An 18,179-nucleotide genomic window follows, 5' to 3' on the forward strand; every position below is an offset into this window, starting at 1 on the left:
ATTTCAGAGTCCCTTTTCAGTAGCCCTAATTATTAGGAAGTTTTTCTAGCATCTAAGCTCAATTGACCTTTGTGACTTTCACCCATGTTCAGCCAAGAAGTGTGAATCTAATAATTTTTCTTTCATGTGACTTTTCAATTACTTGACAAGACCACCCACCCTCAACTCTTATCTTCTTCCAGGCTGAAAATCCCCTATTTTCAACCAATTCTCATAAAACATTAACGGGATTCTTGACCATTCTCCTACATGTTCTCAGCTTATTAATGTCCTTTCTCAAGTGTGGGACTCAGAATTGAACCCAAAATTTCACTTATGGTCTGTTCAAAGTCAAGGACAATAAAACTAGCCCCTCAAAGTCTGGGAAAAGGAAAGGAAATTGCCTGGAATGGTGTAGGTAGAAAGTAGCCAGGCTATAATTTGGAGTTCTCATTTCAGGAATTTCCACTTTCCCTTCCCTCCTCCCAAGCGAACTTGGGCAAAGTAGAATCTGAAGTCTGACACATCTATAAAACAATTAGTCCAAGCCAGTATTTGGGAAAATAGAACAAAAAGGAGACAACTTGATCTAAAAACTTTTCTGCTTTACTTTTCTAGGAATTAGTGGTGGACCCCTGGACAATCATTACAGACTCAAACAGTTCCACTTCCACTGGGGAGAAATCAATGACTGGGGCTCAGAACATACAGTGGACAAGCAAGTTTACCCAGCTGAGGTTTGCACATGTTACCATGGGTTTATTATCTAGTGGATTTAAAGATGCTTCTCTCTGACAGAGAATCTGAGCCTAGAGAACTTTAAAAACAGAAATACTGGGATAGAGGGAAGAGTAATGGTAGAAGGAGAAGTAGCAGGTATCATTAAGCAGAGCATCATTTGCTTTCAGATATGGGAAGGGCTTTATAACATAAAAGGGGCAGCTAGGTAGAACAGCAGATGGAGTTCTTGGCCTGGAATCAGGAAGACTCATCTCTGACCTCAGACACTTTGTAGCTGTGTGACCTTAGGTAAGTCACCTAACCCTAACCCTTTTTGCCTCAGTTTCCTCATCTGTTAAATGAACTGGAGAAGAAAATACCTTCAATATCTTTCCCAAGAAAACCCTCAGCTAGTCACAGAGAGTCAGACATGACTATAATGGTTTTACTACAACAAATACTTTTACTACTTACCTGACAGGAAAGAGCTTTATAAATCTTAACCCACTATAACAATTTGAGTGATAATTTATTATTCTTCCAAGTCTAATAAAATTACTACATCAATTGGAGTAGAGAGAATGAAGCAATGAGAGATCCAGATACAACTAGATGGGGCTATATCTAGGGAATTTGTTTAAAGGATAGTTTTGGGTCTCACAAAGAATAATCCCACCAAAGGTATGAGGGCCCAGAAACAGGGATGATGGGGTGGTGGGGAATGGGTTGTTACCTTGGAGCTCCAAAGAACTGTAATAGGCAGTAAGAAAATATAGCTGTAAGGAGAAAATACCCTTTTCCTGGCTTTTGACACCCTGGAGCAAAGTTCCCTTTGTTCCCACTTAGTTACAATTCTGCAGAGCACTGCTAGTACAGAATGCCCTAATTATATAACAAATTATAAGTTTCAATTTGGAGAAAAAGATGAGATTACTGTTCAATTTGCCCATATTTTGTCCTGTTTCTAAATAATAATAACAATAACATCTAGCATGTATATAGTGTTTTAAGAGTTTCCAAATACTTTATAAATGTCATTAGATCTTCACAACAACTATGCAGGTACTATTATTATCCCCATTTTATAGATGAAGAAACTGAGGATGATCTTATCCAGGATAAGTGCTCAGAACAGGATTTAAATTAACATCTTCTTGGTTGAGTTCTAACACTCTATCCACTCTGTGCCCCCTCCATTTTTTGCCCCCATCTGCCAGTCTTTGGAATAATACGATGGAGGGAAGGAATAGGGGAAGAAAGGACAGGGTGACTGACTTGAGATCTCTCCCCTGACAGACAGAACCTGCCTGGGAGGCTCAAGGATACATCAGATGTTTGTTCTCCGGTAATAAAGTAAATAAAGGAAGGCCAGGATTAAGACAGTGAAATCCTCAAAGAAAGAAATCCAGAAGCTAGGGAGTGAGAAAAGGGAGGGGAGGAGGAGAAGCTGGAGAAAATAGGAGGGGAAGAGAAGAAGAAGAAAGAAAGAAACATAATATCTTAGGATACAAAGGCCAGAAACTAACCATAGCAATAACAGTGGCTAGTGACTAAAAAGTAGCAATAAATAAATAAATAAATGGAGAGAAAAGGACACATTTATTTACAAAGAGACAATGAACATTTGTTTAATATCTAATCAGTAGGGAACTCCATGCTGAGTCCTGAGAGAGACAGGAACTTCAGATAAGACATGGTCAGCTTCATAAAAGTCATGTCCTGTGCGGCACTTGGGGAATTTTCAGAAATTTAAAGGCTTTATCTATATAACTTTAGACAAGCTATGTCCTGCCTTGTGGCTTTTATTTCCTGATCTGAGATCAAGGAATTGAACTGTATACATTCTAAGCTCAAAGTCACCCACACTTTTATTAAAAATGAGGTGGCAGAATATAACTTCTGGCAAGTCTTGCCAAGCTAGAAAGTAGAATAAAAGTCTATTATTCAAGAACTAGCCTGGTTGATTGTTAGAATGGACCATCATCACAGTGATTAAAGCATCATGACTCTCTTTCTTGTCCATGACAACAATTCACTGAGACCATCTCCTAAATTGTAGTGTCCCATAAGCCTTAGTTTGGGACAGCACCATTACAGGATCATAGAGATATAGTTAAAAGAGATCTCAGAGGTCATCCAGGTCAAAATCTCTTCTCCTTCCATTTTATATGTGAGAAAATTAAAGTCCAAAAAACGTGCCTCTGTTCTTTGTACCTCCTTGCCTCCCAAGGGTTGAGATCAACATGGGTGAAGGGAGTACCAATTCTGGGAAATTATTAATTATTTGAATTATTATATTGAATGTTACATTATATTGAATTATTGAAGTGTTTAAAATGGACTTTCTACTGTGTTAGGGAATCGACTGAGGATACAGCATGCAAACAACTATATCAAAGAAACTAGAGACAGACCAAAAATTGGAGATGATCAGAGGGAAGGCACTAACATAAAGGGGAACTCGGAAAGACTACTTGAAGGAGGTGGAATTTTATCTGAAATCTGAAGGAAGTCAGTGAAGACAGCAGGAAGAGATAAGCAGAGAGAAAGTTCCAGGTAGGAGAGGACAGCCAGTGGAAATATCCACAGTCTAGAGATGAAGGGACTTGGCTGAAAAACAGCAAAGAGGCAAGTGTCACCAGATTGCAGACTATGTCAAGAGATGAGAAAAGGAATGTGTTATAAGAAGACTGAAAAGGTAGGAAGGAGCTAAGTTGTGTAGGATTTTAAAAGCCAAACCGAAGATTTAATATTTGATTGTGGAGCCAATAGAGTTTATTAAATAGAAATAGAAAGAGTTACTATGCTTATGCTTTAGGAAGATCAATTTTGACAATTTGAGCAGAGAATGACTTGGAGTGGAGGAAGACTTGAGGCAGAGAGACCATGACATCCTCCTTTCAACTTTTTTTTTCTAAATACCATCCCAACCTTAATTTCCCCAATATACAAGTTGAAGGAGAGATCAAAAAGGGGCCATAACTTTCAAGAAAAAAAAATTTATCTTTATATTTGCTCTGCCTCAGGAAATTTAGATTCTTTTTGAATTTCATTTCAGCTTCATTTAGTACACTGGAATTCTGCCAAATATCAAAATTACAAAGAAGCAGTAATGGGAGAAAGTGGTCTAGCAGTGATAGGAGTGTTTTTGAAGGTAAGCCCTTGTAAAATTATAGTTCTTTCATATAGGAAATCAGGGCAAAAAATTAAAACTGAATTTTTAAAAAATAGTTTGATGGGCATGTATTTGTCATATTATCTTGTTAAATTACTCTTACTTTCTGTTAAAAAAAAACCACACACAGCACTTTTAACTCAAGTTTTAATGAATTTGCATCCTATAGCTGGGAGCAGAGCATAAGGAGCTACAGAAGTTGGTCAATATCTTACCAGGAATTAAGCATAAGGTAAGATGGCTATTCAACATAATTTGGAAAGCAAAATTCACTTACTATAGTTCCTGACCCAGAGGACGTGCTTAAGAAATTCTAGCTGACCAATCTAGCTGTATTTTAGTTCCAAAAGAATGCTTTTTATCATTTTTGTGATTTCTTGTCTTGTCTTGTCTTGTCTTGTACATGCTACAGCAGAAAGACAGCAGAAATCCAGGCTTCTGTTAATTAATGATGTGACCTCAGATAAGTAGCCACCTACTCTATAGCACTTGGCTTCTAAAAAAAAAAAAAAAAAAAAAAGCCTTTGGTAAGCAGGAGACTAGGCAAAAATGATGTAAAGGGAAAAATAAAAGAGTTTCAATGAAGCATTTACAGAAAAATAGAAGTAAGCAAAAGGAAGTTCAGAAGGAAATACCGAAAAGCAAAGCAGTGTTGGTACTATTGTTCTTAACATGTGCTTTTAAAATGATATATGATAGAGACAGTTTCACTTATAATTTTCTTTTTCTATATGGAAATAGTCATAATTATGAATCTTTGTCAAGTTCTTAATTTAAAAAATAAAGGAAGAAAAGAAAACAGAAAAAAAAAAAACTTAGTTTCTCCCTCCATAAATTGAAGGAGTTACATAAAATGATCTTTAAGGTCCCTAATTCAAATCTCTTATCAAATGAGATTACATTTGCAAAGTGTTAGTGCCTTCCTTCTGATCAGCTCCAAGAAGATAAACATTTACTAAGTGCCTACTATGTGCCAGAGCTGACTTCCATAGTCATTAAAGCATCCTAAATTTACTGATTTAATCACAGCACAATAGGGGTAATTTGGTACAATGGAAAGAGAGTTGGTTCTTTCATGTGAAGAACTAGAAATAAAGTGGACAGCCAACAAATGGGGGTTGGCCAAACAATTGTAGTCTGTGAATGTAATGGAATATTATTGTACCATAAAAAAGGATGGATATGAAGTTCATAGAACTCGGGGAAGATTTTTCTGAATTGATACAGAATAAAAATAGCAGAATCAGAAGAACAATTCATACAATGACTTCAGTAACAAAAGGAGAATGTGCTGCCTCAGGGGTCAGAAGACCTGAACTGATACAACCATTATAGAGAGCAATTTGGAACTATACCCAAAGGGCTATCAAACTGTGCATATCCTTTGATCCAGCAGTGTTTCTTCTGGATCTATATCCCAAACAGATCATTAAAAAAGCAGAAAGGACTCAGATTTTGTAGCAGCCCTTTTTGTAGCGGCAAGTGGCAAGGAAACTGTGTGGATGCCCATCAGTTGCAGAATGGCTGAATACGTTATGATATATGAAGGTTCTGGAATATTATTATTCTATAAGAAATGATCAGCAAAATGATCAGAGAGGCTTGGAGAGATTTACATGAACTGGCTAAGTGAAGAGAACCAAGAGAAAAAGTAACAAGTTTATGTGAAGTTAAATTGTGGTGAACTTGACTCTTTTCAACAATGAAGTGATTCAGGCAATTCCAAGAGTCTTGTGATGGAGAGAGCCATCCTCATCCAGAGAAAACTGTAAAGATTGAATGTGGTTGATAACATAGTATTTTCACCTTTTTTGTTGTAGTTGTTATTTGCTTGCTTACTTGGTTTTTTTTTCTCATTTTTCCATGTTTAATCTGATTTTTCTTGTGCAGCATGATAAATGTGGAAATATATTTAGAAGAATTGAACATGTTTAACTTATATTGGATCACTTGTGGTATAGAGGAGTGGAGAGATGGGGAGAGGAGAAAAATTTGCAAGGGTGAATGTTGAAAACTATCTTAGCATGTATTTTCAAAACTAAAAAGCTATTTTTAAAAAGAAAAGAAAAGGGGCTTTCTGATTGTTAGGTGAATATGAAGTGGAAATTTCAAGAAATGCTGTTTGTTTGTTCAAGGTCAAACAAGAAGTGAAATGTATAAGCATCTTGAAGGAGTTCTAGATGCTGTGAATAAACATCGATATTAAGATGTGCTCCTGGGAAAACTGTCAACTTTTCCTAACAATGGTGTTGGCCACCAGTGGATTAAAGCTTAGAAAAACATGAGTTTTCCTCAGAGCAACTGTTTGATCTGTACATTGGACTTCCTTTTAACCCCTTCTCACTAATGGGGGCTTAGATCAAGTCAGTCCCACCCTCCCCACACACATCTTAGTTCCCAGCAGCAAACTGCAAAACTTTACAAGTTCAAGGTGAATCCTGAGCCCTCATCCTTTTCTTTGCCAAACTAAACCTGGGATGTTTTCCAATAAGAAGGCCATAACACAATGCCTTTTGGTAGGAAAGAAAAGTTCTGGCAGTGAAGAACCAACCCCTGCAACGCTGTGTACTCAGGATTCCTTTTTTTTTTTTCTTTGAAAATTCTGGGAAACTTTTCCCCCCATCTCTCCCTGGGAGGATGAGTACTAATCCTGTTTACCTTGGATAAGTCACTTTGAAATCTCATCTGTAAAATAAAGTTGTGCTCTTAAGTTTCCTTTCAGTTCAAAACCCAGGATCTCATGAGCCTTTCTGGGATCAACATTCAGGAAGGCAGCATTTTCATGGTGAACTAACTTATAGAGTTCTGGTAAATGTCTAAGAGATCACGTAACCCTGGAGTTCTTTTAAAATTTTTAAATTTAATTTAATTTTTTTTTTTTTTAGTTTTCAACAATTTTTATAAGATTTTGATTTCCATTTTCTCTCCTTCCTTCTTCCTCCTCAAGTCAGCAAGCAATCTGATATGGGTTATACATGTATAATCATTTGAAATTTATTTTCATATTAGTCATGTTGTGAAAGAAGAATCAGAACAAAAAGGAAATACTGTGAAAAAGAAAACAACAAAGTGAAAATAGTATGCTTCAATCTGCATTCAGTTTCCATAGCTCTTTTTTGTATGTGGATAGCATTTTCCATCATGAGTCTTTTAAAATTGTCTTGGATCACTGCATTGTTCAGAAGAACTTTCTTATTGCACAGCATTGCTATTACTGTGTGCTATGTTCTGCTGATTCTGCCTACTTCACTCATGACAAGTTCATGTAAGTTTTTTGAGGTTTTTTGGACATCCTTTCAGCTCCTCATTTCTTATGACAGATATATTCTATGTATATCACAATTTGTTCAGCCATTCCCCAGTGGATGGGCATCCTTTCAATTTCCTGTTCTTTGCTACCATAAAGAGAGCTGCTAGAAACACTTTTGTGCATGTGAGCCCTGGGGTTCTTCACCTGGAGTCCATTAATTGCCAAGGAGACCATGAATAGATTTCTAAGAGTCCATGAACTCTTAGTTCATGAAGGGGGGAAATTACATCTTCATTTTCACTAACCTTCAAGTTCCATTATAATCCTACATGTTTTATTTTATGCCTTGAAGGACATGATTCTGAAATCCATAGATTTCACCAAACTATCCAAAGTGTTCGGGATACAAAAAATTTTAGATAACTCCTGAAATCTTCCCATCTTATAGGTGAAGAGGCTGAAGGACAGAAAGGGGAACTGACTCTGACACTATTGGGTCTGTATATAAAAGAAATCATAAAAAAGGGAAAAGGACCCATATGTTCAAAAATGTTCATAACAGCTTCTTTTGAGATCAGAAAAAATGAGTGAGATGCTTTTCAGTTGGGGGATGGCTAAATAAGTTATGGTATATGAAAGCAATGGACTATTATTGTTTTATTTTTTAAAATGACAAACAAGCTGATTTTAGAAAGACCTGGAAAGGTTTAAATGAACTGATGCTGAGCAAAACAAACAGAACCAGGGAAACATTGTACACAGCAACAGCAAGTTTGTGTGATGATCAATTGTGATGGAACTTCTCAAGAGTTCAGTGATCCAAGGCAATCCTAATAAATTTGGATGGAAAATGCCATCTATATCCAGACAGAGAACTATGGAGACTGAATGTAAATCAACCCATGTTATGTTCACTTTTATTTTCTTTTTCTTCTGTTTTTTTTTCCTTGTTTTTTTCCCTTTTGTTCTGATTTTTCTCTCCCAACTTGATTCATGAGGAAATATGTTTTTTAAAAATGAATGAACATGTATAACCAAAAAAAAGTTTTTCTACATGTAGCGGGGGAAAATTTTTTTTAAGATTTATAGTTCCAAGTTTTTCTCCCTATCCCCTTCCATGCCCCTTTTCCAAAAATGGAAGGCAATTTGACATAGGCTATACATTGTTATCATGTAAACTATATTTCCATATTAATCCCATTAGTGAAAGAAGAAACAGATCAAAAGGGGGGAAAACACACACAAAAAGAATAAAATAAGTGAAAAAAATGCTTTAATCTATATTCAGAATCCATCAGTTCTTTATCTGGATATAGATGGCATTTTCCTCCATGATTTTTTTGAACTTGCCTTGTAGCATTGTGTTGCAGAGAAGACCTGAGATGATCATCACAAAAGTTTGCTGATATCGTGTACAGTATTTTCCTGGTCCTTCTCATTTCCATTTCCATTAGTTCATGCAAGTTTTTCCAGGTTTTTCTGAAATCTAACTATTCATCACTTCTTACTGCAATGTATTTCAATACATTTATATATATTCAGCTTGTTTAATTATTCCCCAACTGATGAACATCTTCTCAATTTCCAATATTTTTACATCACAAAAAAGGACTGCTATAAAAAATTTTGTACATTTAAGTCCTTTTCCTCTTTTTACATGATCTCTTTGGGATACAGACCTAATGGTATGTTCCTGCATCAAAGGGTATGCACAATTTGGTTGCCTTTTTGGCATAGTTCCAAATTATTCTTCAGAATGTTTGGGTCAGTTCATAATTCTATAATTGTGCTTTAGTGTTCCAATTTTCCTACATCTTTCCAACATTTATCATTTTCTTGCATACCAGCCAGTGACGTGGTTTTTCAGAATTGTTTTAAATTGCATTTCTCTATTCAATAGAAATTGAGAGATTTTTCTATACCACCATATATAGCTTTAATTTTTTCTTCTGAAAAATTTCTGTTCATACTCTTTGACCATGTATCAATTGGGAAATGATGTATATTCTTATAAGGTTGACTCGGTTCTCTATATATATTTGATAATTGAGGCTCTTTTCAGAGAAATTTGCTGTAAATTCCTCCCCCCTCCTCCCAATTTCCTACTTTCTTTTTATTCTTGACTGCATTGCATTTGTTTGTGCAAAATATTTTAATTTAATGAATCAAAATTACCTAATTTATATCCAATTATGCTCTCTATCTCCTGTTTTGTCATAAATACTTCCCTTAATCCATAAATCTGATGGGTAAATTATTTCATGCTCCTTTAGTTTGCTTATAATATCACACTTTCTGTCTAAATCAAGTCCCCATTTTGACCTTCTCTTGGTATATAGTGTAAGATCTACACCTAGTGCCTGCCAAACTGCTTTCCACTTTTCCCAAGTTTTTGTTAGTGAATTTTTGTCCCACAATTTGGCATCTTTGATTTCTTAAACAGTAGATTACTTTAGTCATTTGCTACTAAGTATTGTATACCTAATCTGTTCCAATGGTCTCTCATTCTCTTTCTTAGCTAGTATAAGATTGTTTTATTGATTTACTACTTTGCTATATAGTTTAAGAACTGGTATTACCAAAGCACTTGTCTTCAGATTTTTTTCTCATTAATTCTTTTGATATTATTGACCTTTTGTTCTTCTAGATGATTTTTGGTGGGCTTTTTTTTTCCTAGCTCTACAGAATAATTTTTGATTAATCTGATTGGTATGGCACTGAATAAGTAAATTAAGTTAGGTAGAATTGTTATTTGTATTTTATTGACTTGGCCTACCTGTGAGTAATTGATATTTCTCTAATTGTTTAGATCTGGCTTTTTAATTTGTATGAACAGTGTTATATAATTATGTTCCCATCGTTTTTAGGTTTGTTTTGGCAAGTAGACTCCCAAGTATTTTATATTGTCTGAAGTTATTGTACATGGAATTTCTCTATCTGGCTCTTTCTTCTGGAAGATGCTGATAATTAATGTGAATTTATTTTATATCCTGTTACTTTGTTAAAGTTGCTAATTATTTAAACTGATTTTTAGTTAATTCTCCAAGGATATTATCATATTATCTGCAGAGTGATAGTTTTGTTTCCTCATTACTCATTCTAATTCTTTCAATTTCTTTTTCTTCTCTTATTTCTATAGCTAGCATTTCTAGAATAATATTAAATAATAGTGGTTATAATAGTTATCCTTGCTTCACACTGATCTTATTAGAAAGGATTTTAGCTTATGCCTATTTTGAATAATGTTTGTTAATCTTTTTTATTATATCTTTTTATTTTTCAAAACATATGAGTAGACAGTTCTTCAACATTAGCTCTTGCAAAACTTTGTGTTCCAATTTCCCCCCCACACTCTCCCCAGATGACAAGCAGTCCATTGTTAAACATGGTAGAAATATATGTTAAATCCAATATATGCATACATATTTATACAATTATCATGCTGCACAAGAAAAATCAAATCAAATAAGTAAAAAAAGAAAGAAAGAAAGAAAAGAGAGAAGCAAAATAAAATGCAAGCAGATAACAACAAAAAGAGTGAAAACTTTATATTGTGAACCACATTTAGTTTCCACCATCCTCTCTCTGGATGTAGATGGCTCTCTTCATCACTGAAAAATTGAAACTGGTTTGAATCATGTTATTGTTGAAGAGAACCATGTCCTGTTGATGGTTTTTGATAGGCACTACTTATTATTTTAAAGAAAGCCCTATGTATTCCTATGCTTTTGAGTTCTTTTAATAGGAGCAAATGTACTTTATCAAAAGCTGTTTCAACATCTTTTGAGATAATCATATGATTTCTATTGGTTTTATTACAGATGTGGTCAATTGTGCTTATAGTTTTCCTAATTTTGAACCAGCCTTGTATTCCTGGTATAAATTCCACTTAGTCACGGTTAATGATCTTTTCTATATATATTGCTCTAATCTCTTTGCAAGCATTCTATTTAAAATTTTTGCATCAATGTTGGTCTATAACTTTCTTCCTCTCTTGTTTTTTCTTTTGCACTTCCTAGTTTAGCTATGAGCACCATACTTATGCCATAAAAGCAATTTGGTAGGATTTTTCTTTGCCTATTTTTCCAAATAATTTATATAATATTGCAATTAATTGTTCTCTAGATATTTGGTAGAACTCACTTTTAAATCCATCTAGTCCTGGAGATTTTTTCATAGTGAGCTCTTTTATGACTTATTTAATTTACTTTTCTAAGAAAGAGTTATTTAAATATTCTATTCCCTCTTTTATTAATCTAGCAATTTATATTTTTGTGAATATTGATTGATTTCACTAAAGTTGTTAGATTTATTAGTATATAATTGGGCAAAGTAGCTATTTTCCATTTCCGTTCAATTTTCTCTAGAAATCTATCATATCTAACTTTAAAATTCTATTCATCTTCTTAGCAGCTAAGAAAATGAAATTGTTTTAATTTCATCTTCATTGATGATAATTTCACTCTTTTCATTTTTGATATTGATCATTTGGTTTTCTTTTCTTTTAAAAAAATTTAAATTAACCAATGGCTTATTTATTTTATTGTGGTTTTGGTAAAAACTTACTCCCAGATTTATTTTGTTTTTTTTTATTATTATTTTTATTTATTATGTTTTTTTTAACTTTCAGTTTTATTAATATCTCTTTTGATTTTTAGAATTTCCAACTTGACATTTAATTGAGGAAATTTAATTTGTTATTTTCTCAGTTTTTCTTAGCTGCATGACAGATTCATTGATATGCTCTCTCTTTGTATTATTGATGTGAGCATTTAAAGATATAAATTTTCCTCTAAGTACTGCTTTGGTTGCATCCAACAAATTTTGGTATGTTGTTTCATTGTTGTCATTCTTTTTTAATGAAATTAGTTATTGTTTCCATGATTTTTGCTTTAATTTCACTCATTCTTTAGAATTAGAATATTTAGTTTCCAATTAATTTTAATGTTTTCCCAGTCTTTTTGTTGAATTATGCTTTGAAAAGGATGCACTTAATATCTCTGTTTTTCTGCATTTGGTTGTGAGGATTTTATGTCCTAACATATGGTTAGTTTTTGTGAAAGTGCCATGTAACAGTTAGAAAAAGATATGCTATTTTCCATTTCTGTTCAATTTTCTCTAGAAATCTATCATATCTAACTTTAAAATTCTATTCATCTTCTTAACTTCTTTCTTATTTATTTTATGAGAGGGGAAGATTGAAGTTCTATATTAATTTTACTGTCTATTTCCTTCTGTAACTCATTCAACTTGTCTTTCAAAAGTTTAGATGCTAAACCACTTAGAACATATATGTTTAATATTCATATTGTTTCATCGTCTATGGTACCTCTTAGCAAAACATAATTTCTCTTTAAATTAATCTATTTTTACTTTTGCTTTATCTGAGATCATAATTGCTGCACCTACTTTTTAAAAAATTTCACTTGAAGCATAAATATATTTTGCACCAGCCACTGATTTTTACTTTATGTGTATCTGTTTTTCAAGTATGTTTTGTATAAATAACATATTGTTGGAATCTGGTTTTTAATCTACTCTGATATCAAATTCCATTTTATGGGTAAGTTCATCCAATTCACATATACAGTTATGATTATTAATGATTTCTCTCCATCATATTTTCCTCTTGTAATTTTTTGTTCAACTCTGATCTTTTAATTTAGGAATGTTTAAAAGTCCTTTCATTAAATACCTATTTCCTTCACTCTTCCCTCCAAAGGACTATACACAGTTTTTCTGGGTAGATGATTGGTTGCAATCCTAACTCTCTTGCCTTCTGGAATACAATATTCTAAGCTCTTCAATTCATTAATGTGGAAGCTGCTAAAAACTGTGTGATTTTAGGATATCCTTAATAATTTCTTGAAAATGATGTTTAGGTTCTTTTTAAAAATTATTCTGATTATGGCTTTCAGATAGTCCAATAATTTTGAAATTGCTTCTCTTAAATCTGTTTTACAGGTTAATTGTTTTTCCAATGAAATATTTCATAGTTTCTTCTATTTTTTTAATTTAAAAATTTTTAATAGTTTCTCAGTGTCTCATGTTTTCACTTGCCTAATTCTAAATTTTAAGGAATTATTTTGTTCAATGAGCTTTTATACATTTTTTTCCATTTGACCAATTCTGTTTTTTATGGCATTATTTTCTTCAATATGTTTTGCCAATCAGTTGATTATCTTTTTCATAATTTTCTCACGTCAATATAATTTCTTTTCCCCAATTTTCCCATTTCCTCTTTTATTTGGTTTTTAAAAAGAGCTCTTTCAGAATTTTTTGGGGGGGCCTGTGACCAATTCACTTTTCTTTTTGAGGCTTTGTTGCTTTTGACATCATTGTCTTCTGAATTTGTGTCTTTATCTTCATCATCACCACCACAACTTTTTATGGTCAGGTTCTTTTTTGTCATTTGCTCATTTTTCCAGTCTATTTCTTAAGACAAACCTTTCCTACCAATCTTCTAAGTTTCATTGGGCTAGACAACTGTTTCACTTGGACTGGTATTGGTTCTGCCACTCCAGATATAAGGCATTATTTAAGCATGATTTAGAGGAGAATTTGAGAGAGCTCAGCCAAGTTCTTTTCTTCTGCCATCCTGCCTCTTTCTTTGTGAAGGTAGTGGGAATGTTTTTTGACTATGATTAGCATATAGCCACAGTGCTTGGTATATTCAAATGCTTTTGAATGCTTATTGATCAATCAAATGATTATAAGAATAGACTTATAGGATGATGGACTGAGAGTTAGAGATTTTAGAGATGTCATTAATATAAATCAGAGACCCAAGATGTAAATTGCTATACCTTTAAGTTGCTTTCTATAATTCTTAATTTATTAGTATATTTATTAAATATACTTTACTGATTTTATTGATATGTTAGGATACTCGTGTGACCTTTGACAGATTTGATCCCTCATGTCTTTTGCCCTCCTGTCAAGATTATTGGACTTATGCTGGATCTTTGACCACCCCACCACTTACAGAATCTGTCACTTGGATCATTAAGAAAAAACCTATTGAGATTGGTCATAATCAGGTGAGTCATGGGTGTAATCAGTTTCTTAAAATTCTTGGCCTAAACTGGATTTCCTGGATAAATTTAAGATATCCCACAATACCCAGAAGCTTTGCTTTCATGTTTTAAATTAGCAAAATATGACTGTATGAACAAAAAAGGAAGCAAGCCAATCACATGGTGAAAATGAGAGATAAATTGTAGATAACTCAAGTTTTGTAATGATGGATATATAATGGCAAGTGGCCTTGAAGAAAGTTCTTAGGAAGTTGGCTGTATTTATTACACAATTATATGAGATGAGAAGACAGCAGTGAATTGTTACTTTGGAAAGGGGGGCAGAGAGGTGCAAATCTCAGCCTGTGTTACTGGAGAGCCCAGAGAGATCCTCACCTGCCAGTGGGTAAGACTGGAGGTCAAATAGAAAATTAATTTATTGGCATGCTAAGGAAGATTACTTGCCAGTGTGGTTCTTCTTAAGATTCTTGTTTTGACTTATGAAGTTTTTTCCATATTACCTAGAGTAGAACTTCTTATTTTTTTCCACTTGCAGCCCCTTTTCACTTGAGAAATGTTTACACAATCCCAAGAATATAGCTACATAAAGTAGGCATATAAATCAAACATTTACTGATAATAAATCACAAAACATGATCCCTATTTGCAGTTATGGGACTATATATGGGGTTATGACATACAATTTAAGAGTACTCAGCTCATCAGTAGCATTCCATGGCATTTGAATGGTTCAGTAGAATGCAGTCTATTGCTATAAGAAAGTTGAACCAGAAGTTTCTAGTTGTAGACTACAAAATTTGTGAAGTCCTGTATATATAGATGTATATTATGAGATTCTTGTCTAAGTCCTTCCACAAATGCCCTAAATTAATATATAAATACTCTATATACATGCCCTATATAAATTTCTAAATGACTCATATAATATATACTCTATATAAATGCCCCAGATAATATATAAATGTGTATATATATGTGTGTGTGTGTGTGTGTATAATAATATATAAATACCCCATATAATATATATGCCTTATATAAATATACAAATTTCTACATAAGGATATAAAACTCCATGAAAATCTATAAATGCTTCATAAAATCTATAAATACACCACACAAATATCTAAATGCCCCTAAATGTTCAAATGCCCCTACATTTATGTTATATATAAATTATAGTGTAGATATTTATTTTTTGCATTGCCATCTGGACCTACCTAAGCAGCTTATTCTGCCTGCCATGAACATAGTCCTTCATGTTCATGTTCCCTGACAAATACCTCACAGCCATCCAACCACTTTGAAATGATGACTGTTGGCAGAGATTTGAGAGAGACCTTCCATTCTGTTCTGTTTTGTGAAAAGAACAACTAGATACAAGATCAAGGTCCTAGGAATCAGCTACAGGGGCCTGGCCCAACTTCCTGATAACCTGGCTGAGTTCATAGCTTTTGACAAGGGGTTTGCACCAGGATTAATACTCATGGAGATAATATGGCATTTTGCTTTAAAAAAAAAACAAACAAAAAACAGTTTCAGTTGGTAGATCCAGAGGCCCATAATAACAATATTCACCTCATCCTCCTTCCCCAAACCACACTCAACCAATTCCAATGATTCCCTGTCATTTCCAGAACCTTCTGTTGGATGTTCAGTCTTTCATCACCCAGCCTCTTCCTACTTTTCCCTGTTTACACTCCACTCCCTCACCATGCACATTGTTCAAGTTAAAATTTGAAAGTTGTAAAACCCCTCACTTTTGGAGGGAGACTCTGAAACTCTTCAATAGTATAATGATGATAATCTATTGGCAAAAATATATTGGAATATGTGTTTCAAGACCAAGATATGAAAGAGGCCTAAAAAGTTTTAGGGCTCTGCATCATGAATACTTTATACAAGACAAGAAGCAAGTGCTAGCTATGGCAAGCACTAAGTAACATCATCAAAAAATGCAATTGACTCTATTTTAACAGTTAAGAAATTATTGTTTACTGATGTGAGCCTTTTTCATGCCAGCTCAGTCAACTTGTTAAAACAAAAATCAAAATCAACATGAGATTATAAAACTAAAGATTTAATGTGCAAATAAAAATAATAATGATAATCTATTTAATTTAGGACTGAAGAATCTGGCCTCCATACTATTAAAATAATTCTTGAAAGTGTCACAAAAGCTGCTTCTGGATTTGTCCATAGCCAGAACTCTTGCAGCCTCTTGCATAGATATTCAAATCTAGAAAATTTGGGGTCCATCCAAGCATTGTTCTTATAGCTTGTTGTATGTAGACTCCTTGACCCTGATAATCTACTTGTTCCGTCTTTTTTCCAGCTAGCTGAGTTTCGGAGGCTGCTGTTTTCTGCCCTTGGGGAGGAAGAGAAGAAGATGGTGAACAACTTCCGCCCACTTCAGCCCCTCATGAATCGTACTGTCCGGTCATCCTTCCAAGCCTAGCAATTTTGAAATAAAGAAATCTCAAATAGACTCCTCCTTTCATACCCCCAGTCAACCTGTCTCTAGCTGTTTTGGTTTTTTTTTTTTAAGAATGAGCCAGCGTGCTCTTTCAGTACTCCAATTTGCTAAGAAAGGTAGGAAAGAAATCGATGTGAAAAAGAATAATGAGGAGATTCACCTCCTCATAGCTTTGACTTGACCTATATCATAATAAACTAAGAAAAATTTCATTTCATCCATTCACCCGACACAATTGATCCGTCCATTGGGTGACTCATTCACTCAATTATTCCAATAAGTGTTTATTAAATATCTACTGCTTGTAGAGTGCTATTCCAGACATTTTGGGAAATAAGAGTTTACATGAAACAGTCTTTATTTTCAGGGAAATCATAGGATAATAAAAACACAAAGTTATAGATAGATATAGTATACAATAAATATAATATAAGTTTACTTGAGAAGCACAAAACAATTTAATAATCTGAGTTGTGAAAAGGCTTTTTGGAAGAGGTGGTATCTGAGGTGAACTTTAAAGGATGACTGGGATTTGATCAATTTAGCACTCCAACATCTTTTTATTTTTTGCTGAGGCAATTGGGGTTAAATGACTTGCCCAGGGTCACACAGCTAGGAAGCATTAAGTTTTTGAGGTCGGATCTGGACTCAGGTCCTCTGACTTCAAGCCAGCACACTCTCATTGCACCATCTAGCTACCCCTTCCAACATTATTTTTTTTCTTTTTCTGAGGCTGGGGTTAAGTGACTTGCCCAGGGTCACACAGCTAGGAAGTGTTAAGTGTCTGAGATTAGATTTGGACTTGGGTCCTCCTGAATTCAAGGTTGGTGCTCTATCCACTGCGCCACCTAGCTGCCCCCCTTCCAACATTATTTTAAAAGGAAGACTCTGAAAGTTTGTGAACACAAAAAATGCAAGAAAAGTTGGGTTTTACATGGAGAATTCTTGATAAGCTTCTGGAAGGATTTCTGACCCTCTGTCACAAACACTGAAGCAAACAGTAACTCTACTGGAGCACCTCTGGAAAATCTTAGGGATACCCTATATTTTTAGATTAGTGTCACAAAATAGCATAGTATAAGCAGTTACAAAGCACTTTACAAATATTGTCTCATTTGATCATCACAAGAAAATTGAAAGATAGGGACTATAATTATCTCAATTTTACAGATAAGGAAACTGAGGCAGAGGTTTAAGTGAGCCAGTGCTCTGTTTCCCATGCCATCTAGTTGCCTAGGTGAAAAGGGCATTGAAAGTACATCAGGACAGCTGGATTTTTGCCCTAGTTATGCTACTAACTAATGATTGTAGGATTTTGGATAAATTGGTTCCACACTTTGGACCTTAATTTCCTCTGAAAGACTACAAAATCAGGTAGTTAAACTACATGAGCTTTTAGCTCTGCCATTTTATGTTCTACAGTCCCAAAGTATCTTCTTCTTTTAACATCCAAAGGTAATAAGATGAGTCCAAGGTACCTAAAGCCAGGTTTGGATTGGTTCTCTGACTTGAGCCCCATGTGAAATCCAGGGGATGAAGAGGAAG

At 34.1% G+C, this 18,179-nt stretch overlaps 1 protein-coding gene across 4 annotated transcripts in view; it reads left to right on the forward strand.

Annotated features, from left to right (window-relative positions):
* CA5A (carbonic anhydrase 5A) overlaps nucleotides 1–16,671 on the forward strand; it is a 48,051-nt gene extending 31,380 nt beyond the window's left edge. For all 4 annotated transcript variants that reach the window (XM_074286248.1, XM_074286249.1, XM_074286250.1 and 1 more), the window contains 5 exons: nucleotides 598–716; nucleotides 3,758–3,853; nucleotides 4,044–4,106; nucleotides 14,009–14,164; nucleotides 16,494–16,671. In XM_074286248.1, coding sequence (XP_074142349.1) covers nucleotides 598–716; nucleotides 3,758–3,853; nucleotides 4,044–4,106; nucleotides 14,009–14,164; nucleotides 16,494–16,616 — 557 coding nt within the window. In that variant the 3' untranslated portion in view covers nucleotides 16,617–16,671. The remainder of the gene's footprint in view (nucleotides 1–597; nucleotides 717–3,757; nucleotides 3,854–4,043; nucleotides 4,107–14,008; nucleotides 14,165–16,493) is intronic.
* The last annotated feature ends 1,508 nt before the right edge of the window (nucleotides 16,672–18,179 follow it).

Source organism: Sminthopsis crassicaudata, chromosome 2 (assembly GCF_048593235.1).
Source record: "Sminthopsis crassicaudata isolate SCR6 chromosome 2, ASM4859323v1, whole genome shotgun sequence".
NCBI lineage: Eukaryota > Metazoa > Chordata > Mammalia > Dasyuromorphia > Dasyuridae > Sminthopsis > Sminthopsis crassicaudata.